Raw genomic sequence first — 24,572 nt, 5'->3', positions numbered from 1 at the left:
CACTAGCAGACTGAAATCCTGCCACCCCAACAAGTGCGCTCTCATCAGACAGATTGCTCCATGTTAGCAGCCCTCCAAATATTTCCAGAATCATGGCAGGCGCTTGCTGAGAATCATTAAACATTGCCGATAGCTGCCCACCTTGTTTATACCCGGCCTGTCACTCGGCTGTCAGGGAGCTGGAGGGAAGCCTGGTGGCTCGTCAGTGTTCAGACGTGTGAGGCGCCAGGTAGTGCCCGATGCTTCCTCCTAATGCTGTATCTAGGTCAATGCCTACAACTTTTATTTCACAATTTAAAATTTCTGTAGCCGGTTCTTACGCCAAGTATCAGTAGGGATCATTTGTGATCAACATGAATCCTTTGGTCCTTAAAGGGGTTGTCCGGGATTTTAATATTGATGACCTATCTTCAGGATATCAGATCGATGGGGGTCAGACACCCCCCCACCAATCAGCTGGTTGAAGTGAAGGCCACGTTCCGTGCGAGCACAACCTTCTGTTCATTATCTACCTGCGCGCCGTCGACTGCGCAGGGGTGATCAGTGTAATTACAAGCTGTCCCATCCACTGCTATGGGACGGCTCGTTCCTAGTCAAGTGAATAGGAAGGAGCCCTCCCATAGAAGTGAATGGGACGGCTTCTTGTAATTGCCCTGCTCACCGATCCGGTGTCGACGGCGTGCAGGTAAACAATGAAGTGAAGGCTGCGCTGGCACGGAGTGCGGTCTTTTCTTTCAACCAGCTGATCGTGGGGGTGCTGGTCGTCGGACCCTCGCCTTCAGGATATTGATGACCTATAGGTCATCAATATTAAAATCTCAGAAAACCCCTTTAAGCACACAAGTTATTTACTTAAAGTCAACTGAAGTGGGTCAATTATAATCTGATAGGGTCCCCATAAGATTGCATATATGATACTGGCCCTTTAAGAACCCCGTACAAGTTGCCCTATAGCAACGATATCGCTGCTACCCCATACACTGCCCCTCAACTTTCCCAGTCCTAAGGCCTGTGTATATGTTATTGCCTGAGTGTGACTATATTGGGGGCTTAAAAATCCCACTGATGACCTCAGTATAGGTGATTGATATCAACTTGGTGGGTGTCTGACTCCTGGCCCCCCTTGTTGATCAGGCCATGGTGCTTGGGGGAATACTATGGTCTCGTCCTCAGCGGGTGACGTCATGTCCATTGGTCACATGGGTTTTGTGCTGTCACCATTACATCTGTGTCTTCAGGAAGACCTCAAGCAAGAAGATAACAAGTGAAGCTGGCCATGTGTATCTGATCAACCCACCATCTGTTGTGCATGGGGGGACTGCAGACTATTGCCTGACAGCTGATGTATGGGGAGATCAGGGTCAGGCCGCTGGATTATAGCATGCCCAGTCCTTTCTATCTCTGGGAGATTTGCAGTTTTCTCCTCTCTACCTGTTCAGAACACATGCACACTCAGCCAAACTGAGCATGCATGTGTACGAGGATTGGGAGGGACAGCTGACGGACGAACGGTATCTCGTGTATAGCCAGCCTTAGCGTTCCTTACCAAGCATATTATTGCAAGCAGGGGCGGACTGGCCGTAGTCCTTGCAGGGAAGTTTCCCGGCGGGCCGATGCCCAGAGGGCCACGTATACCCTCCTCTTGGCCAAAAGCCGGGTACTAAAAGATCTGATGCTCTCAGCATTATTTTAGGCAGTATTTTGTGCTCCACTGTGGTATCTGGGCCACTTTAAGTTTTTTTCCACGGCCACTTTAAGTTCCCATTCCGCCCTTCTTCAGGTTATTATAGGTCCATCCGTTTCTTATCTTGTTTTATTTCACTGTAGTTTTTCATGCCTTTTCTAAAATGTTCTATACGGTATATTTAAAGTGACAGGAGCCGTTGTGCTATGTTTATAGTGTGCGTGTGCACTCGGGGTCATCATGTGGTTTTAATGATATTTATTCCTCCCTTGTTTCATCCTGTGCCCCATTTCCTTTCTGTCACGCAGGTGTAAGGGGCTCAGGTGAGGATTTTGAGTTGACCCATTGCCCCTCTCCTACATGTGCTTTATGTGATTTGACTCCCCTTAGCTGCACCCCTTCCCTCTGCCTGACCAGCCATTCCTGCACCTCTGACTGATCCCAGCTGCCTGCGCCAGTTCTGTAATACACTGTTCTGTATGCCCGATCCTGCCTGGGATACCGCTTGCTGTATGTTGCTTCCTGTGTAGTCCCCTTCTTAAAGTCACCCACGTACACGGTATGTCTCACTAACAGGAGCCGCCATACGACACTGTGATGATGTGAGGGGCTGGGTGGACCCGGACCTGTTCAACTGCACCTCCCCGCCGTTCACAGAACTGTCTGCGATTGGTAAGAAATGCAGTTCTACTATATTAGGTTGACATAGAAGATCTGGATTACTTGTTCTTGCAGGTTATGTCTATTGTTCTCTGTTATCAGAAGAGGAGCCGACTGCAGAGCCATTCCTAAAGCTGCCCATGCGCATTAGACTAATGGCCGACATCTAATGTGTATGGGGGTTAGCGAAGCCCCCCAAACAGCAGATGTTGGGGGTAGATACGTTTTCGAGCTTGGATTTCAATATGCCCGATCCTTTAGGCTACATTCACAGATTTATTTTACCTGCCGCCACATGTCCATTTTCAGGGCCAGTTGAAGTCCATGGGGCTATTCACATGTCCTATTTTTGTCCATTTTCACAGCCTGATGGTTCCATTGAAATCAATGGGACCTTTTTTAAGGCTGTCTAGACAAGAGCGAACCTCTAACAGTCGTTAAAAAAGGGTACACACTAGAGAAAAATTGCATTTTAGGGGGTTAAAAAAAATTATAATTACCTCATCCAGTTGCACGAGCAGAGACAGTCGCTCTTCACTTGATACAGAAGGACCTGCGCTCCCAGCTTGATGACGTCACCATGTTCTCTCAGCGTGATCCTTCAGCAGGTCCTTCTGCATCAAGTGAGGAGCGACTGTTCCTGCATGTGCAAGTGGATGAGGTGAGTCATTTAACACAAGCAGAACAGCTTTTTTTTTACAGTGGGGGCACAATAGGGGCATTAATAGTACTGGGGGCATTATTTATACAGCAAGGGCACTTTGGGAGCCCTAATTCATTCTGGGGGGCACTATGTGTCCAGTGGGTATTAGGTATACTAAGGGCACAGCAGGGGTTGGAAAGTTTAAAGAAAGGCCAATGAAATTCATCAGTTTTTAATGGTTATTTTCAACAGCAATTAAAAACGGATGCAAGAAGGATGCAAAACGGCCGTTAAAAATAGACAGACAGCAAGAAAACGGATGCACTTGTGGATGCAAAATGTCCGTGAAAAACTGACAGTGTGTCTATTTTAAGTGGCCATTTTTTTTCACTGCTGTGAATGTAGTCTGAATGTAGAATGTTTTTACAGGAGATAAGGCTACTTTCACACTGGCGTTTCTGGGTCCGCTGTGAGATCCGTTTCAGGGCTCTCAGAAGCGGCCCAAATCGGATCAGTTCAGCCCCAATGCATTCTTAATGGATACGGATCCGTTCAGAATGCATCAATTTGGCTTTGTTTGGTCTCCGTTGTGTTTTTTAGATGGTCACTAAAACGCAGCTTGCAGCGTTTTGGTGACCGTGTGACGATGCAGAGCCAAACGGATCCGTCCTGACTTACAATGTAAGTCAATGGGGACGGATCTGTTTTTCACTGACACAATATGGTGCAATTGAAAACGGATCTGTCCCCCATTGACTTTCAATGTAAGTCAAGACTGATCCGTTTTGACTTAGACTTTTTTTTTAGATGAATAATGCAAACGGATCCGTTATTAACGGATACAAGCATTTGCATTATTGGTGCGGATCCGTCTGTGCAGATACAAGACGGATCCGCACCAAACGTAAGTGTGAAAGTAGCCTTAGCCTTGTTCTGTTCGACCACGCATGTATGTGTCGTCCATGGGGGGAGAGGAGAAAGCTGCCGCCAGACACTTCTGGAGGTGGTTTATCAGGTGAAAAAATTCAGCTTTCACCTGATCCTTTAACCCCTCAATTCACCTGTCACCGGAGAATCGGGAGCCCCTCCTGCACCATTTTTGGCAGGTTCAGCCAATACGCTTAATGTGTCTGTGGCCTTATCTCTCATGTCCCCATTCAGAACACATACATATTTCTATTTTCCATATCTTCTGCCATATTGGAAAGCCGTGAAGAAGACGCCGTTCCGACCACCAGTTCATCATTATAAAGGCATCCGTAATAAATAATATCAATGAGTAAATGTTATGGTCCCTTTAAGTAATAACTTGACCCATATTTCTTTCCCCTCGACAGTTGGACAGTTTAGAGAGAAACGAGACAGAACTGAATACCATCGAGTCCAAGAAGCTGTCTCTGCGTCTTCGCTCCGTGACAGAGCACATGGACCAGTATTTCGGGAACGACGTCCACATAACCTACCGCCTGCTGTCTCTGCTCATGCAGTTTGAGAACAGACAAGAGGGGTTTGGGCTGACGGCCACACAAGACGCCCAGTTCACGGAGGTGAGATGTAGTGCACGGACAGGCCTCGACCCAGGGCCGACCCGCAGTCATTACAATTTTGAGTGCAGCTCTGCAGGTGACTGGAGTATAAGGAACACTGAAATTCCACATATCTATTATAATAACCATAATTTTTTTGTCCTCTCCAAGAACCTTCTTCAGACAGGAAGCTCCATCTTAACTCTGAGTAACAAGGAGCATTGGGAAACGCTCCTGCAGAATGACCGCGGCAGCGCCGGGCTCATGGACCTCTTTCAGCAATATGCCAGCACCCTCGCCAGGAACATGAAACTTACCTACCTGAACCCCGTTGGCCTGGTGACCCCTAACATTAGTAAGTACAAGCAATATGTGTAAGGAAATTTTAAGAGATCCCGCTCACCATTCTTTATATTTCCATTGGTCCCTCTTGTGTATCCACTGCTTTCACGAGGTTAATATAGCATTTTATAATACATTGTAAGGGTACATTAACACGACAGTGGGGGGAAAAAACAACCTTTAAAAACAGATTCACTGTCAGGTTTTCATGGCCATTTTGCATCAGTCTGTGCATCAATTTTCTGGCCCTCTATCCATTTTTAAAAAGTCCATTAAAATGGATGGATTTAATTGGCTTTATTTTACATCCAAACCCCTTTAGTGCCCCCAGTATACATAATTCCCCCATAGTGCCCCCAGTATACATAATCCCCCCATAGTGCCCCCAGTTTAAATAATCCCCCCATAGTCCCCTCAGTATAAATAATGCCTCTCATATAAATAATGTCCCCCATAGTGCCCCCAAGTACCATATATATATTTGCTCCCCATTGTACCCCCAGTATATCTAGTGATGCCTTCAAAGTACTCACCTCATCCTCTTGCACGCGAGGGAGCACTTGATCCACCCTGGAGGCAGTAGGACCTGACACTCCCAGTGTCATCATGACGTCACATCAAGTCCTGGTGTCTCATCAAGTGTTCCCTAATGTGCAAGAGGATGAGGTATTTTTTTAACCCCTGAAAGGCCCTAGCATACCTGTATTTAACAGCAGTTAGGTTACTTTCACATCTGCGTTTTCAATTCTGGTTTTGAGGTCCCCATTCATTGTCAATAAGTGTTCATCCGTTCAGTTTTGTTGCGTTTTGGTTTGGGAAACTGAACAAACCAGATCCGGTATGAAAATCAATGTAAGTCAGTGGTGTCAGATCCGTTTTTGTTAGCAAAAAAAAACAGATCAGGTGCCCATAAGGCTCAATTCACACGTCCGCAAGTGTTGTCCGCACCGTTCTGCAATTGTACGGAACGGGTGTGGACCCATTCGTTCTCTATAGGGATCCGCATTTCCGGAGCACGGCCCTGATCTTCTGGTCTGCAGCTCCGGAAAAAATTTCTATGGGGGTGCGGCAGGGTGTATTGCGGATCTGATGTGAATGGAGCCTTACAGTGATTTTCATACCGGGTCCGGTTTGTTTGGTTTTGATTTAATACAACTGGACCCGGCCAAATCCGATGCATTCAGATGTATTAAATGGCACGGATCCGGAATTAATAATGTAGATGTGAAAGTAGCCTTAGACGGGTGCCTCCTGTCTAAACGGTCGTTAAAGTCGGGCCCATTTATTTCGGTCTGATCCGTCTGGCCATGAAAACGGCCAAAAATAGGACATGTCCTATTTTTTGCTGGTCGTATTCACTGGCCATAAAAAAACACCTATGTGAATAGCCCCATATCTTTGGGGGTTCTAAAAACGTCTATCTGACAGCCAATAAAAAAAAAAACCACAGGAGAAAAGAAGTATTACACAGCTCTCATTAAAATCCGTGGGCTGTCCGTGTAATACACCGACATGATGGATGCTCCGTACTCTTTGTAGCTAATAGCAGACCCCTTTCTATTAAAGAGCTTGTCCAGGATTAAAACAATGTGGCTGCCTTCTACCAGCAACAGCACCACGACTGTCCATGCGTTGAGTCAGGTTTTGCAGCTCAGCTCCATGGTAGTAAAAGGGATGGAGCTGCAGTACCACACACAACCTGCGGACACATGTGGCAGCAGCCATGTTTTTCTAAACCCCCTTTAACTCAGAGTTCCTTAATAAGATATTTGAAAGTGAAGTTTCTGAACCCAATGACCCCTTTAATATTAGTATCATTATAGCATGTACAGGAGGAGGAGAACCTGAGAGGACAATCTTCCCGTATAAGTGTTTATTGAAACTTTTCCCTAACTTTATTGCATGAATCATGTGGGTAAGTGGCGAAAGAAATCGGTAAAAGTTCCTTTATTGTTCCTGTTAGCGAGTTAAAAGTGAGAATCCCTGCCTGTAGATCTGACCTTATACTGACATGATGTGATTTGGGAAGCAACTCAATAAGAAAGTTCATTAAGTAGGATGCGGGATGGTGCCCATCTCCGAATCCCTGGCGCCGGAGGAATCTGCCAAATGGCATAAACCTCAGTACATCTGACACTTTTCCAGCCGCTCGCTTAGAGGAGGAAGAAATGTGAATTAAATGTGATTAGTTCCGTTTTCTGGCTGCCCGCACCGTGCTCCCGCGTCTGGAGATATTGTGGGTTTGCAATTATTGCTAGACATTCATCACAACCTCAACCAGATTGTGCAGAGAAGCTCCTGAGACTCCGCTTCTTCCTTTCCTTGTGACAGTTGTTAATATCGAGCGAGTGGATAATCAGATCCCGGAAAGAAGACATTTTCCCAGGTATCACAGCAGTCTTTTCCGGGGTCAGACTTCCTGGGATCCTCACACTCATGTGGTGCTGCCCGCCTCGGTCCTCGAGACGCCCAAGCCGGAAGGTAATGTGACCGTACGATACCTCTGTGTATATGGCAGTCTATTATACCCACCCTTATTTCTGTATAATATCCTGTTCAATACGGGGGAAGGGCGGGCGGGATGTGCAAAGCAAAATGCACTCAAATTCGACACACATTGTGCAAAAGAAATTGGTGTCCATGGCGTGTACACCTCACTAGACTGTATGCAGGATTATGGTGCAAAATGTTGGTGTTTAGCAAAAGGCGCCAAATGTATACACTTATTAGTGCCACTCTAATAAATGTGCAATATTTCTGCCTGTCTAGTTTTATGCTGATAATTTACCGGTAGATCTGTAAGCGCTCGTTCACGCAGCGGATTTTGCATGCAGATTTCCACGCCAAAACCCCCTCCCATTGCCGTCAATGGAGATCCACGGAAGAGACACGACCCTCCTTGGGGAGGAAACTTCCAGAAGCTGCATCGGGGGTCAATTTCTGTCCAGGCCAATTCTTTTGAGTGACAACAATTATGGCCACCAATACAGCTCCCACATGAGTTGTCACCCAGCTTTCCATACTTTTGAACTGCAGATCTCCCCAGTCAGTCTGTGCCACGTCCCCCGCTTCCATAGTGCGGTATGTTCTGGCAGATTATACACGCAGGACGCTGGAAGATTCGCCGCACTGCTAGATCCTTATTCTTTATTGCTTAGTGCATCCTATTATTATAATTTTTTTTTGTGTTCTCTTTTTTTTTTTCTTTATTCCTTTACCTTCTATGGTGTACAAACAAGTACCCCCTGTATATGGACGGGAACGTACCCATAAATGATTCAATTTTTTTTTCAGTGCCACCCACAATTGCTGCGTCTCCAACCAGCCCCGCAACCAGCAACCTTACCACACCTGTACCCCCAGCAAAAAGAGTCATCCCAGAACCGGCGCCAACCATACTCATTCTCATTGTATACCGCACCCTGGGCGACCTATTGCCAGCACGTTACAACACGGAGAAAAGGAGTCTCAGGTGAGCCCTCCAGTCTTCTGTCTAAGAGTTAAAAAAATAAGGTTGAATCCTGCCGTCCATGTTGCGCCTGATATTGGTACCCACCTTAACTGTTCTTTTCATTATATGACTATATGTCAGAGCAACCAACTATTAACTACCAGTCTGCTTCCTGCTGCTAGCAGAAGTCAACAACCCCAAGCAGGAGCTAATATGCTGGGAGTTGTAGTTTCACAAAACCTGGCATGGCACAGGTTGCAGATCACATGATAAATACTGTAGTACTACAAGGTTTGTGTGTTTTTTTAGGCTCCCTAAGATTCCGGTGATGAATACCCCCATCGTGAGTGTGTCCGTTCTCAGGGACCAGTCCTTTATCCGTGGGGATCTGGAGCGGCCACTGATAATAGACTTTCAATTGCTGGAAACGGTGAACAGAAGCAAACCCGTCTGTGTGCAATGGAATCACACGACCCAGTACGTGGCCACCTCTTGGTACAAAATTTCTAATAGATAGATATGAGATAGATAGATAATAGATAGATATGAGAGAGAGATAGATAGAGGCCGTGGAGGAGGAGGCTCATTTCCTGCTGCGGTGCCCCAAATACTCAGCAGTGAGGGAGACTGTCTGATCTCTGCCCTTCATGGAGGAGGAAGAGAGACTCTCCATACTGCCGGGGGAAGAGGAGAACACAGCGGCCACAGCAGCACAATATATTACTGCCTGCCATAGACTGAGAGGAGCCTGATATACCATGGACTCCTATACCCCCACCCTGGACGTGTCCCCATCCCCCAACCCTACCCAATTTTTTCCCACTTGCTTTGGCAATGCTAAAATGTATTGAGTCCTGCCAATAAAGCTGATTTGATTTGATAGATAGATATGAGAGAGATAGATAACACAATTTCTCACATCTTTGTATCTTTCAGATTAGACCAGCCGGGGAGCTGGACGGCTAAGGACTGTGAGATGATCTTCAGGAACACTACACATGTGCGCTGCCAGTGCTCCCAGTTTGGCAGTTTTGGAGTCCTTATGGATGGTTCTCATCGAGAGGTAAATGTACCAAATGCTGGTTCTTATACGGTTCCTGCAGCTTTCTGTAATATGTGACTTTTTATAAGCCATATAAGTGTATGATGGGAAAGCATGCCAACCTCGGTGCCTCTACATAACTTCGGCAATCCACCACCAACATCTAAAATGCCGGTCATAGTAAATGTGCCCCTATGATCTGCAGTTGTGATGGAACTCCATAACCCGGGATGCTGTTATTATCTCTCTCTATATATATATATATATCTATAGTGCTCCAGTACCTGTGTGACATTTGTAAGTTCTCCATGTTTCCACATGGGTTTCCTCTCTCCATACTGACTGTCCTCCATGGCCATTAAACTTTTGCTGTAATCCTTGTAATACTGGGCATCACTGAGTACACGGAGCATAGAAGCATTCCTTATATCCAATGAACCTCTCAGTGGCTTGTAATAGTCTTATAACGTACAGTGGGCGGAGGCTACATTGTGCCACGTATAATGTATGTGATTTTTTTTCTCCTTTTGGATGAAACAGCGAATGGAGGGAGATCTGGAGACCCTGGCCGTTGTCTCTTACACCTGTGTGTCCATCTCGCTGGTGGCTCTGCTGTCTACGTTTGCGATCCTGACATCTCTGAAGGGGATAAAATCCAACACCCGGGGGATCCACTCTAATGTCGCCGCTGCGCTTTTCTTCTCTGAGCTTGTGTTCCTATTGGGGATCAACAGCACGGAAAACGAGGTAAGAAGATGGCGTTTAACCTGTAGACCTTATGGCATCTCCTGTAGATACCTTCACTTATCGGGTCAGGCTCTGGTTCCACCAGCTGATGTAGTTGCTGTGAATGGAGGGGTAGGACATGCAATACCTCCCTTGGGGGGTTGTCACTCAGCTTTCCCAGACTCCTGAATGGCAGAACTTGTTATGCATGGATATCTCCACCTGTCATTGCTATTCAGGACTCTAGGAAAGCTGATTTGACCCCAATGGAAACTGTAAAGCAGCCACCCAGCTTTCTCAGAGACGGATATGGAGCAGGACACCATAGTAAATGACTTGTTCTGTTCCCTTGCCTTCCTCTCTCAGTTCCTCTGCACGGTGATCGCCATCCTACTTCATTATTTCTTCCTGTCCACGTTCGCCTGGTTGTTTGTGGACGGACTCCATATTTACCGCATGCAGACGGAAGTCAGGAACGTGAACTACGGGGCCATGAGGTTTTACCACGCCATCGGTTGGGGCGTCCCAGCCATAATTACCGGTATGTGTCTCATCATGTGAGGGCAAATGACAGGGGTTTAAAGGGACACGTTTGTCCAAATTGTATTAAATGCCTTTCTTCTCAGGTTTGGCCGTGGGACTTGACCCCGAAGGTTATGGAAACCCGGACTTTTGCTGGATCTCCATTTATGATAAACTTGTGTGGAGCTTTGCTGGACCGGTCGCTATTGTCATTGTGGTGAATATTCCTCCATTACAAATAGCCATTTGTCTCCATTTTGTGGTTTAACGGCCAGGGATGCTCAACCTGTGGCCCTCCAGCTGTTGTAAAACTACAACTCCCACCATGCCCTGCTGTAGGCTGATAAATGTAGGATGTTCAGGCATGCTGGGAGTTGTAGTTTTGCAACAGCTGGAAATACTCTGTGCTGCTGGGGACCATGTTCTTCTGATTTCCTGTGATTTCTCGCCTCTCTTTTTTACACCATGACACTGCCCCTATTACATACAGCTCTGTCTTTGCTAATACGATCACAATTGAACAGGTCACTGCCTCCCACAAGATCAGCTCACTCCACTCCTGCTGCTATAATCATTCCCATGATCCGATTGGGTACAGTCCTCACACCTGTCGCTTCTCCTGACACCGCTTGAATTCCCCCATGTAACAACCCTGGAGCATCTATTTCTAAGACTCGGTGTTGTGCCACCCCTGTGTTTTTTCTACTAGACCTTTACAATTCAATCACTGCCAGTCTGCAATAAAGGTCCTGCTGGGTGTTACTAGCACCGTTTGCCGCTGGCTGCAGGGACACCCCCCCCCCCTCCCTACACACTGGTAACACCCATCTGGACCTTCACCGCAACCTGCTAGCAATTTATTCTTATCTTCTAGTAGGAATAATAAAGGAATGGCACAACATAGAGTCATGAGAATAGATGCTCTAAAATGGTTATTACATGGGGAACGCAAGGTAGTTACTAAAAGAGGTACGTCAAGAGAGGTGACAGGTCCTCTTTAAGGCTACACTGCAACTTTTTGTAGTGGCAATTCATTGATTTTAACCATTGAGCTGCAGCTGTGTCCAAATGAATGCATTCAGTTGAATACAATCTTGTGGACTGCAGCTGTTATTAAGTGTTCTTGCATGGCAAGACCACTTACTGTTATCTCACATATATATTCTTATTATTATAGCCAAATTTACCACCCTAACTTCTCCTATAGTTTTTACACTACATAGACAGTAATATACCGTGGAACGTTTCGCCGAATGGTTCACGAAATATCAGCGTTTTTGTGGCGAAATTGGTCCCATAGGAATGAATGGCGGAATGTTCAAAGCTAGAGTGTGAGCTGAAAAATCAGGACATGATTTCTAAACTGCCACCACTCCCTCATTTTCAAGCCCACCTACACAAATCCTATATCAAAGCGTTCAGCTATCCCTGCTGCCACTAAAAATGGCTAAGCCATAGACCTGATGGTTTTCACAAAATGACTATTTGTTTGCAACTCACGCCGCCCATTGACATTCATTGAAACTCCACTCTAGCCACCTCAAATTTGAAGGGCAATTTTTTAACTCTGACTGTGCCTTCATTTTTAATATTTCAGAGACATACTATGCATGAAAATGTAGGTCTGGGTCTAGTGATTCTCACAATATAAGGCTCTTCGCTGTAGGATTTTCTCATTTTTAAAACTACAACTGTTTGAAGAAGGCAAACGCCAGTGAAGTGAGCAAGTTAGAGCAGTTTGTTTTTAACCGCTCTTCTCTGCCCTTGCTGTAGAGTGAGTTGTCATAGGAACCCAGGTGTGTGAGCAGCCAGCAGAGTGACAAAAGCTAGAGTGTGAGCTGAAAAATCAGGACGTGATTTCTAAACTGCCACCACTCCCTCATTTTCAAGGCCACCTACACAAATCGGCTGCTAATGTTTTTATAAATGTATGTTTTAATGTGACTGTGAAGCACTTTGGGCAACAACATTGCAATTAAATGTTCTATATAAATAAATAAAAGTTGAAATGCATTTCTTACTCTATCGAGCCTGCCATGTGCACTTTTTAAATTTGATCAATCAATTGGTTAGTGTAATGTTTAGTATCTTTACTCACTCCAAACACTCCACACAGTTACTTGCCCACTCCATAAAGTTACTCTGCCCAGTCCAACCTTTCCACAGTTACTCCAGCTACTCCAACCAGTTACTCCGCCCACTCCAGTTGTAGACTACTGGTGGAGGCAAGAACACTTCACACAATTTCCCCAGAAATTGTAGCTTTTCTAGTTAAATAGTTAAAATCAATCAGTTGTGCCAGAAAGTGTAGCCCAGGCCTAAGTGTCTTCTGCAGATCTTCTTACATCCTTTTGCTTTTTTTGTGTTTGGTTTCAGGTTAATGGGGTTATGTTCCTCATGGTGGCCAAACTTGTCTGTTCTCCAGGACAGAAGGAAGCAAAGAAAAAGTCTGTGCTGTGAGTGTGTCAGGGGTCACTATCCTGCTCCTAATATATCATGTTATACACGTCTTAAAGGAACAGTCCATGCAAAAGTAATAGATTGTGCTGAGCCTAGTGCCCAGCACAAAATGGGTGTGGTCTAAGAGTGGGCGGGGCCCAAAGTTTAAGAGACTTTTTTGCTATATATTGGTATACACAGAAAAAGTGTGCTTTACATTTACATTGCAGTAGTAATAAACCTTGCATTATGCATGATCACGAAATTTACTTTTTTTTGCCCGTTCATAACAAAACTGGGATCCCATGGTAGATTAAACAGGAAAAGTCCTAGGCAAAGTCATGGTAACTTATCCAAGGTTTTGATTGGTAAGCGCTGAGACCCCCACGATCACAAGACTGAGGACAGAGAAGCGCTCACACGGCGCGCTCTCTTCTCACGCCCATAGACTGTCTATTGGGCCCGTCTCCTACAGCGATGAGAGAGTGCGTGAAACGCGAGCACTTCTCTCGCCTCGTTCTAACGATCGGTGGGGCTCTCAGCAGTCAGAGCGCCAGCGTTCAAAACCTTTGACATGTCGCTATGATATAGCACACGTTTTTTTTAAAAGTTAATTGACAGTAATTATAGTAACATGGGCGGGGTCGTGACTACCCCATTGGAATAGCTGTCCCAATGAAAGGGCGCTAGAGATTCTCAGAACTGTAGATTTGTGATCATCGGAGGGTCTTCAGGGGGTTCTGTGGACTGTCGGCCTCTGACCTGGCTGAGCGATAGATGACATATAATCAGGTAGAGATAATAGAAACTTTAGGTGCCGCGTCCCTTTAATAGACTTATATTGGATGAACCACCCACATAACAGAGAAATTGTATATATGTGCGTTCAGAGCAGGGATCAGCACCCAGCTGTTCTGAGACTACAACTCCCACAATGCTCCTTTCATTTTCTGTGGGGAAGAACAGCCAAGTATGTTTGCATGCTGGGAGTTGTAGTTTCATAGCAGCTGGAGGGCCGAAGGTTGCTGATGCCTGCTCTAGAGCACACGCAGAATAACACGTAACATGGGGCGTGTAGTATGAATATGGCGTCCCCTTCCCCCAGTGTTGCCCCCCACCTTCCCCCGCAGAACCTGCCCCCTGTATACAGAATACATGATGTATGTATTAATGTTCTCTTTCCTGGTGTAATCTCCGTGTCTGTGCTCTCTGCTGCTTCTTCCTATCTCCCTGTAGCATGACTGTCCGGAGCTCCTTCATTCTCCTGCTGTTTATCAGCACTGCCTGGCTGTTCGGTCTGCTGGCTGTAAATAACAGCATTCTGGCCTTTCACTACCTCTATGTCCTCCTCTGCAGCCTGCAGGTAAAATCACTTTCTACGCCTCAGGTCACACCAGTGCTTCATCTCCAGGACAGATCTGTATCTGGCGGCGCTCGCTTGCCTCACGTATAAACGCCATATAATAGACGGGGCAATGAAAAGCTGCCGGCGCCTCTTATAGTGTCTATTCCTGAGCTGGTATTTAGAGGGCGTCCTATATATTTAAAGATATATGTAATATTAAAAGATTTATCCGACTAGAAAGTGAAAACGAACGCCCTGTCCCTTTAAAATAACAGTAAGGCCCCTTCTAGTGATGTAGATCTGGGACCTCTCTTGATCACATATGGGGGTCTGTATTCATAGTAGGGGGATCTGAGACGGTATAGAGCGGCCTGTACAATCAGAGGTGCCGAGAACTTGCCTTTAGGCCACATGCACACAAACGTATTTTCTTTCCATGTCTGACCGTATACGGAACCATTCATTTCAATGGGTCAGCAAAAAAAAAAAACGGTGCATTCCGTTTCTGTATGTTCGGATTTCCGTTCCCCCAAAAAATAGAACATGTCCTATTATTGTCTGCATTATGGACAAGGATAGGATTGTTCTATTAGGGGCCAGCTGTTCCGTTCCGCAAAATACGGAGTGCACACGGACGTCCTCCGTATTTTTTGCGGACCACAAAATACATACGGTCGTGTGCATGAGGCCTTAGTATGAACGGTACCTATGAAGGGATTTTAGAAATGTCAGGTTTGGAGATCTGCCCTTTAATGTTTAAAGGGAACCTGTCACCGGGATTTTGTGTATAGAGCTGAGGACATGGGTTGCTAGATGGCCGCTAGCACATCCGCAATACCCAGTCCCCATAGCTCTGTGTGCTTTTTTAATGTAAAAAAAACTATTTGATACATATGCAAATTATCCTGAGATGAGTCCTGTCCCCTGACTCCTCTCACGTACAGGACTCATCTCAGGTTGATTTGCATATATATCAAATCGTTTTTTTTACACAATAAAAGCACACAGAGCTATGGGGACTGGGTATTGCGGATGGGCTAGCGGCCATCTAGCAGCCCATGTCCTCAGCTCTATACACAAAATCCCGGTGACAGGTTCCCTTTAATGTGTCCCTGTAGCGTGCCAACTACTCTTCGATCAGATCCTGTAATTCCCATCGTCCCTCCATTTCCGCTCCTTCGGGTCATTTCTATAACCTTATGTCATCACTCTGTGTCTGTGTTATTCTGACTCTTTGTGCCATCCTTATGCCTATACCGTTCCTTCCATAAAGCACCAGTGTATCCTTCATGTCATTGCTGTGTTCTTATATACCAGCACCATGTCCTGTGTATTAATACTATTTCTCCGCACGCCATGTCCATCCCATCTGCCACCACTGTACGCCTGCATACTAGATGCCATCACTTTACATGCCATCATGTTCCCACTTTGCCCCTTGTTACCCACGTTATGCCTATATCTAACATATCTGCCTATCCCATGGTGCCCTGAATCCCACCGTACCCCATATTCAGTCACTCCGCTCCGACATGCCTCTTGCTTCCCGACTTGTATGAGGTCAGAATCCAGTTGAATCTTCTCAGCAGTGTCTAATGGTCCCACAGGGTCTGGCGGTGCTGGTTCTTTTCTGTGTACTCAATGAAGAGGTCCAAGAGGGCTGGAAAATCGTATGTCTTGGCAAGAAGAGCCAGGGAGAGGAGTCATCCAGACAAGCTCCGATGGGGGTAATACTCCCTGGTAGTTTTCTGGTGTGCTGTTATTAGTAGCATTCGTCATGGGATAAATAAATCTGATTTCTTTGCCTCTTTCCATCCAGGGTCCCAACGCTTACAATAACACGGCCTTATTTGAGGAGAGCGGTCTGATCAGGATCACGTTAGGAGCATCCACGGTGTCCTCGGTCAGCAGCGTGCGCACCACGCGTACTCACTCCAGCCACAGAGCCTATCTGAGGTAGAACGCGTCACCTTGCTGCAGCTGCTCATTGACTACTGATTCTCCTCCGAAAATCTGATTAATAGTGCAGCATTCGGTAGAATAAGACATGGCGTGACTGCTGACAAGCTGCTTTTTACCTTTATCTCCTGTCCCTTTGAGAAAGACTAGTTGCTATGGATACACAAAAGGACTAGTTGCTATGGATACACAAAAGGACTAGTTGCTATGGGAGCACAGCCTAACAAGCATAGACTTTACAGTGTCAAGCAACATATCCCTATCAACCAGTCTGTTTTTGATTAGTCAGGTCTGCCATGGAACAGAGGACACAGAAAGGACGAGGGGCCTCGAGAGGCTGTTCTGCAACCCTGATGTTGATGATTTAGATTCTCTGAAATTTTTGTTGCTCAGTTTGGAAATTTTCTTTAACATCCTTGTGATGAATAGGGTTTAAGGATATATGAAAAGGGTTGTCTGGTTTGGAAGCCCCATTTTCAAATCCCCTATTAGGGTAGTCAGGGGGTTCCATGTTCAAGACCCTCATCTTTTAGCCAGAGTGTCTGCAAAGAGCGTCTCTTGCTCTGTAGGATCTGGCAAGTCTGTAGGACAGTGCACTGATGTGTAACGCTTCACTCAGCCTGTGGTGGCGCTGCAGGGACTCTGAGCTCTTGCTGCCATGTTCCCCAGATTACAGCTGATCACTGAGGATCCCAGCAGAAGGGCACCCTATGGTCAGCTTGTCATCCGGGGAAGCTTCTATCAAAAAATCTGAGGACGTGTGGAATTTACCTTTTGTTGATTGTCCTGCAGGGAAAACATTGCAGCTCGCCAGGGATCTGCCAAAGACCACAGCCTTCACTCCGGTCCCACTGACCTAGACATGGCAATGTTTCATCGAGATGCTGGAGGAGGTGAGAAGACTGGACATTTTCTCACACCAGCCTAGGAATTATTAATTAGATTTAGGCCTCATGCACACGACAGTTCAGTTTTTTGCGGTCCGCAAATCCGCAAAAAACGGAAGCCGCCCGTGTGCTTTCCGCAATTTGCGGAACGGAACGGGTGGCCCATTGTAGAAATGCCTATTCTTGTCCGCCAAACGGACAAGAATAGGACATGTTATATTTTTTTGGCGGGGCCACGGAACGGTGCAATGGATGCAGACAGCACACGGAGTGCTGTCCGCATCTTTTGCGGCCCCATTGAAGTGAATGGGTCCGCATCTGAGCCGCCGAAACTGCGGCTCGGATGCGGACCCGAACTACGGTCGTGTGCATGAGGCCTTATGGGGTGGCACACCCATTCATACTGTATTAGTGGCATCTATCATATGGCTACCCTTACATTATGGCTCTGGTGACACATACCCTGTAGTGTGGCTGTGTACACTGACGGGGTTAATGATATTTCTAAATTTACATGTGATCTCCATAGAACAAGATTCTGACTCAGATAGCGACCTGTCCTTGGATGAAGAGCACAGTCTGTCTATCCCGTCATCAGAAAGTGAAGAAAATGTCCGCCCTCGAGGAAGGTTCCAACGTCAGTTTAAACGGACAGCTCACAGCGAGAGGCTCCTCACCGATCCATCAAATCACAGTCCTAAAGGTGACGACAGATCCCCGCACATCTTGTCTATTGGAGCATCTGAGATGATTATGGGGGGTGGGGGTGTAATGAAATCTTCATATCTCACATATCAGGGGTATAACCCACCATAGCCCTAGAACATGCGGCATATCCGGTAACATAGCTAGTGGACACCTCTCTTTCCTTACAGATATGGATGGCAATGACTTGATGTCCTATTGGCCGGCCCTGGGGGACACAGAGGTGCAGCCAAACTCATTGCAGAAATGGGGGTCAGAAAGGAAACTTGGTCTCGATCTCAACAAAGACGCAGCTAACAATAACCAGCCAGACCTGACCAGCGGGGATGAAAATTCCCTCACATACTCCCATAGGCAGAGGAAAGGTAACAGAGATGGAGAAAGCATGTGCCTTAAATGTTTGGTGCGGTATTGCCCTTTAAAGGGGTTGTCCTATCTGGAGAATCCCTTTGCATACGTTCTGTTAGATTGTATGGATGTTGTAGGAGGTTATTACCTTACTGATGGATTTGACATGGCCATGTAGATGAATGGGCAAAGGGGAAATGGCTGTATGGGGCTTGCACAGCCAGTGGCCTACTTACCATGGAGGTAGACCATGCCACAGCTATGGGGCCTGTGGCATTTTCCTGCAGCCACCATTAAGAGGATCTAAATGCATAGAAATTTTACAGCTTCATTTAGTTCAATGGTAACTGTGTACATTCCTATGCACTGGGCTCCCCCTAGTGGTGGCTGCAGGCAATCCGTTTTTTTTATATGTGAGTGGAAGCAGAGGGCTTAGAACAATATGGGGACGCTGGGTAACCTGGGTGAAATCTTGATTTTCTTTTTTTAATTAAAAATTCCTCTGCAAATTAAAAAAAAAAGGACATTAGTAAGAAATCTCAATGGACGGGGGCCTTACTAAGTTTTGCTATGAAGCCCTATGTCTGTGTACACCCCTGCCATCAGCAAAAATAGCTGATCACCAGGAGTCAGAAAACTTTTACCTGCTCATCAGGGGACGGTTTAATTTGAGAAGGTGTGGTTCAGTTGGGGTAGGACCACATGCACAATTAGATGACATTTAGCAAAGACAAATATTCTCAGCATGTCCTCTGTGATATAGGACAGACTAGAAACCTTTTAAGAAATCCAAATTTGACTTAAAATAAAATTAAACCAACTTTATTTTTCCCAATCAGGAATCTTGAAGAATCGACTTCAATATCCGCAAGGTTTGCCATCCATGGGTAGGATGACGAATGAATTACCATGGTATAAGACCTCTACGCTGGGTCACAGGGCTGTGCCGGCAGCCTCATATGGCAGAATGTATTCTGGAGCTGGCAGTCTGTCTCAGCCCAACAGCCGATACTCCTCCCGAGAGCAGCTTGACCTGCTGATGCGAAAGCAGATGTCCAGGGAGCAACTGAGTAGAAATAATTCCCGGGAACTTCTAGAAGCTGTACCCAGTAGACATGGATCTCGAGAACAACTAGATACCATTCCTAGCCGGCATGGTTCAAGAGAACATCTGGATATCATTTCCAGCCGACACGGGTCAAGAGAGCATTTGGAAAGCATATCAAGCCGACACGGTTCTAGAGAACATTTAGACCAGCCTGACATGAGAAGTGATAGGGGGGATAGTCTGCCTCGAAGGCATGCTTCTAGGGAACACCTGGAAGATTTACATAGCAGATATGGGTCAAGAGAGCAACTTGACGCTGGTCCAGCAAGAGAGCTGTCTCGAGAATGGGTAAACACTTTGCCAGGTAGGCAAGCATCTAGGGAGCGAATGGACTCTTTATTAACCAGACCTCCTTCTAGGGAGCAGCTAGACCCTCAGCCGAGAAGACAGCCGTCCAGAGAGCAACTGGCGTCAACTAGGCAACTGTCGAGGGAACAATTGGACTTTTTATCAAGAAGGTCTAATTCCAGAGACCACCTGGACTCAGTGCCTAGCACACATTCATGTACAGATAACATAGAACCTCTTTCTAGAAGGCAACTATCTAGAGAAAATTTGGAGACTCTTTCAAAAAGGCTTCCATCTAGGGACAACCTCGAACCTCTGTCTAGAAGACAACCTTCCAGGGAGAATCTAGACACAGTTCCCAGTCGGCATCCGTCCACCGAACAGCTAGATATTCTGTCATCCATCCTCGCTTCATTTAACACGTCCGTCCTTTCATCCAATAATTCCGCCCACCAAACCGTCAACCCTTCAGTGCAAAACTCCTCAACCCCATCTATGCTGTGTTCTTCTACACCCCATTCTGGCACGTCACACAGCATATCCGAGATGTCTGCAGATTCTGAGTAAGTCAAATACCATTTCACAATAACATTGTGAAAATCTACCAGAACCCTTCAGGTTTGATAAAAGCAGCATTAAAAATGTCTTACCGTTTTTTTCCTTCAGTTACTGTGTAGACTATATGTCTCCATGGTAACAGACTACAAACAAACAGTTTGTGCCTGTAGTCACACTCAAGTCGATCTGTCCTTTGTCCTACCCAACCTACATTAACACAAATCAAATGGAAGAAAACCTGAGACTGTGCGGGTAGGCCAGGGCCACACGAGTCTATTACAGACATGTTATGCGTCTGTATTTCGGACGAGCGTCCCAACCCGATTGCGACATTTCAGGTCCAAACTCACAGCATCATAGGGATCTGCTGTGAGTTCTGGTTAATTAAACCTGCGATCAGGGCTCGGTCACACATCCAAAATACAGACGCATAACGTGTCCGTAATACGCTCCTGTGGACCTGGCATTATACGGCGTGGGATTTATTCGCATAGCCTGCATAGGAGCTGTAAAAAGAAAAAGATTTTTTGCAAAGTTTATTTTTATTTTTGGTGTATTGGGACAATAAAATTGGTTGCAGAGGTGGACATAGCCTTAAAGGGGTTAGCCCATCTCACACATTGGTGGCAAATCGCTAGGATACGCCACCAATGGCTGATCGGTGTGGGTCTCACCTCTGGTCGGACGCTGCAAATTGAAGGAGAGCAGACCGTGCATGCGCAGGCGCCTTCCATTCTTATGGCACTGCCCAAAATAACCAAGCGTGGGCTCGACTATTTCCGTTGGCCCCATAGACGTGAATAGCTTGCGCGGTGCGCTTCTCAGTCATTTCTATGTAACTTTTGAAAATTGCCGGCCGTGCAGCTCTGCTATTTTTGGCGCTCCCATAGAAATGAATGTAAGGGCGCCACGCATGTGCAGCCTGCACTTCTTTGCGGGCTCCGTTCTAGAAATAGGTGGGACTTACACCTGTCATACATTGGTGGCATACAGAGGCGAACTGGGAACCAAAATTGGCCCTGGAAAAAAAGTTTAAGTGGCGCCATGTTGCAGGTGGGTTTAAATTGATAGAAGACAGGGCAATCAAATTAGGCAGGGCGCAGAGCAATATACCACTCCAGCTACCACAGTGCAGCACAATATACTGCCATTTGCTCCATAGTATTTAACTGTATCACTTTCCCGAGGACATCAGTACAGTTGTATTCAGGAGGGCACCTGCCGGCCAGGTGTGTAAGAAAGAATCACTTCATTATGAACCTGGCTGGTGGCCATGAGGAGAGTTTGGGTGGACCTCCTATGCATCGGCCCACCAGGAAATTCCCCTGTAATGTCTATAGCAAATCCGCGCCTTGTGGCATATCCTAATGTGTGAGATGAGCCAACCCCCTTAAGCTTCATTTAGAAAAACACTGGAACACTCCTTTAAGGCCTCCTGCACGTGGCCGTTCCGTGCATTGGGGAATGCAATTTGCAGATTCTGCAGACGGATCCAGACCTACTCAACTTGCATGCACTACGTTTTTTTGCAGTGCGTAGGCACAGATAGAAACCTTCCGGATTGCGGACCCACTCAAGTGAATAGGTCTGCATCAGTGATGCTGGGTGCACACGGCTGGTGCCTGTATATTGCGGACCCGCTGTTTGCAGACCACAATACGCGCGCGGTTGGGTAACGGCCGTCTGCATGAGGCCTAATATTAAGGCCCCTTTCACACGAGTGAAACGCATCGCACCCGCACTGAATCCTGACCCATTTTTATTTCAATAGGTCTGTGTACATGAACTTATTTTTCACTCATCAGTTCTGCGTTGACGTGAAAAACGCAGCATGTTCTTCAGTCAGGTCCATAAATATTGTAACATCGACACACTTGTAACATTTTTGGATCTATACACCACCACAATGGATTTGCTGTAACTGCAGACTGTCAGCTTTAATTTGAGGGTATTTACATCCAAATCAGGTGAACGGTGCAGGAATTACAGCAGTTTGCATCTGTGCCTCCTACTTGTTAAGGGACCAAAAGTAATGGGACAATTGGCTTCTCGGCTGTCCCATGGCCGGTGTGTGTTATTCCCTCATTATCCCAATTACAATGAGCAGATAAAAGGTCCAGAGTTCATTTCCAGTCTGCTATTTGCATTTAGAATCTGTTGCTGTCAACTCTCAAGATGAGATCCAAAGAGCTGTCACTATCAGTGAAGCCGTCATTAGGCTGAAAAAACACAACAAACCCATCAGAGAGATGAGCTCAGCAACACCAAAAGACCTGGAAAACCACGGAAAACAACTGTGGTGGATGACCGAAGAATTCTTTCCCTGGTGAAGAAAACACCCTTCACAACAGTTGGCCAGATCAAGTACACTCTCCAGGAGGTAGGTGGATGTGTGTCAAAGTCAACTATCAGGAGAAGACTTCACCAGAGTGAATACAGAGGGTTCACCACAAGATGGAAAACCATTGGTGAGACTCAAAAACAGGAAGGCCAAATTAGAGTTTGCCAAACGACATTTAAAAAAGCCTTCACAGTTCTGGAACAACATCCTATGGACAGATGAGACCAAGATCAACTTGTACCAGAGTGATGGGAAGAGAAGAGTATGGAGAAGGAAAGGAACTGCTCATGGTCCTAAGCATACCACCTCATCAGTGAAGCATGGTGGTGGTAGTGTCATGGCGTGGGCATGTATGGCTGCCAATGGAACTGCTTCTCTTGTATTTATTGATGATGTGACTGCTGACAAAAGCAGCAGGATGAATTCTGAAGTGTTTCGGGCAATATTATCTGCTCATATTCAGCCAAATGCTTCAGAACTCATTGGACGGCGCTTCACAGTGCAGATGGACAATGACCCAAAGCATACTGCAAAAGCAACCAAAGAGATTTTTAAGGGAAAGAAGTGGAATGTTCTGCAATGGCCGAGTCAATCACCGGACCTGAATCCGATTGAGCATTTCACTTGCTGAAGACAAAACTGAAGGGAAACTGCCCCAAGAACAAGCAGGAACTGAAGACAGCTGCAGTAGAGGCCGGGCAGAGCGTCACCAGGGATGAGACCAGCGTCTGGTGATGTCTATGCGTTCCAGACTTCAGGCTGTAATTGACTGCAAAGGATTTGCAACCAAGTATTAAAAAGTGAAAGTTTGATTTATGATTATTATTCTGTCCCATTACTTTTGGTCCCTTAACAAGTGGGAGGCACAGATGCAAACTGCTGTAATTCCTGCACCGTTCACCTGATTTGGATGTAAATACCCTCAAATTAAAGCTGACAGTCTGCAGGTAAAGCACATCTTGTTTGTTTCATTTCAAATCCATTGTGGTGGTGTATAGAGAATTTTTTTTTTCATTGTGTCGATGTCCCAATATTTATGGACCTGACTGTATATTCTGCATTTTTAATGCAGCCCTGGCCCCATAGAAGTCAATGGGGGTTCAATGAAAAACGCACTGCATCCGGATGCAGTGCGTTTTATACTGATGGTTGCTAAGAGATGTTGTTTGTAAACCTTCAGGTTTTTTTATCACACGCTTGAAAAATGCATCAAAACGGATTGCACCCACGCGGAAAAAACGGAAACACTGAACACAATTGCAGACAAAACTGAATGAACTTGCTTGCGAAATGGTGCGAGTTTCACTCAACGCACCCTGAACCAATCCGTATCATTTGTGTGAAAGGGGCCTAAGGTTCTATAGGGGATTATGTAAGAGTGATATTAACTAGTCCCAATTTTTTGTCACTTACTTAAGGTTAGTGAGAAATGATGGTCATTCCTGAAAAACCCCCATTGGGAGCAGAAGGAGAGGAAGATACTACGGGCAGCTGTGTATGCACGCTCCTGGTTACACATCTGCTAGCAGAGGTCTGTAGTCCACTCGCCAGCTGGCCTGAGACGCGACTGAGCAGGAGGAGGTCGGGAATCTCAGGTAACCATTTACCAACCACAATGCCGAAGCCAGGATGGAACATCAAGTGCACGTACCACAACAGGAAGGAAGTGTGGCACAGAGCGCTGACGCAACCAAACGCTGTTTCTACGTATCGTCCGAAACGCTTGCTGCAGGAGGCTCCTTTAAATAGATGGTCATCAGGGGAAGAGAGGTTCTTATGAACTGAACAGACATTTTTTTTTTATACATTTTTGTACGTTTGTAACCAGAGCTAAAAAAAAAAAAAAAAGGAAAACAAAAAGCAGAAAATTTTTATCCTTATTTTTAGGGGTAATTTGTCGATGTCATTCCAATGCAGACGCTGTTCTTGTTGAGGGTTACACGGGAACTTTCTAGAAAGTAGTGGAAAGTTCGATGGATTAGGAGGAACCTACTACAC

General features: G+C 46.0%; 1 protein-coding gene across 1 annotated transcript; it reads left to right on the top strand.

Annotated features, from left to right (window-relative positions):
• Positions 1-2,258: 2,258 nt before the first annotated feature.
• Positions 2,259-24,503, top strand: LOC122944128 (cadherin EGF LAG seven-pass G-type receptor 3-like). The gene is made up of 17 exons (XM_044302358.1): positions 2,259-2,356; positions 4,325-4,534; positions 4,685-4,868; positions 7,187-7,336; positions 8,150-8,327; positions 8,616-8,783; positions 9,243-9,369; positions 9,889-10,095; positions 10,441-10,615; positions 10,701-10,813; positions 15,988-16,107; positions 16,200-16,336; positions 17,132-17,232; positions 17,756-17,929; positions 18,102-18,296; positions 19,119-20,238; positions 23,993-24,503. The coding sequence occupies exons 2-17, from the start codon at positions 4,412-4,414 to the stop codon at positions 24,018-24,020; spliced, it is 3,300 nt and encodes a 1,099-aa protein (XP_044158293.1). The 5' UTR covers positions 2,259-2,356; positions 4,325-4,411; the 3' UTR covers positions 24,021-24,503.
• The last annotated feature ends 69 nt before the right edge of the window (positions 24,504-24,572 follow it).

This window comes from Bufo gargarizans, chromosome 7 (assembly GCF_014858855.1).
Source record: "Bufo gargarizans isolate SCDJY-AF-19 chromosome 7, ASM1485885v1, whole genome shotgun sequence".
Lineage (NCBI taxonomy): Eukaryota > Metazoa > Chordata > Amphibia > Anura > Bufonidae > Bufo > Bufo gargarizans.
This window is presented reverse-complemented; position numbering and strand designations above follow the sequence as displayed.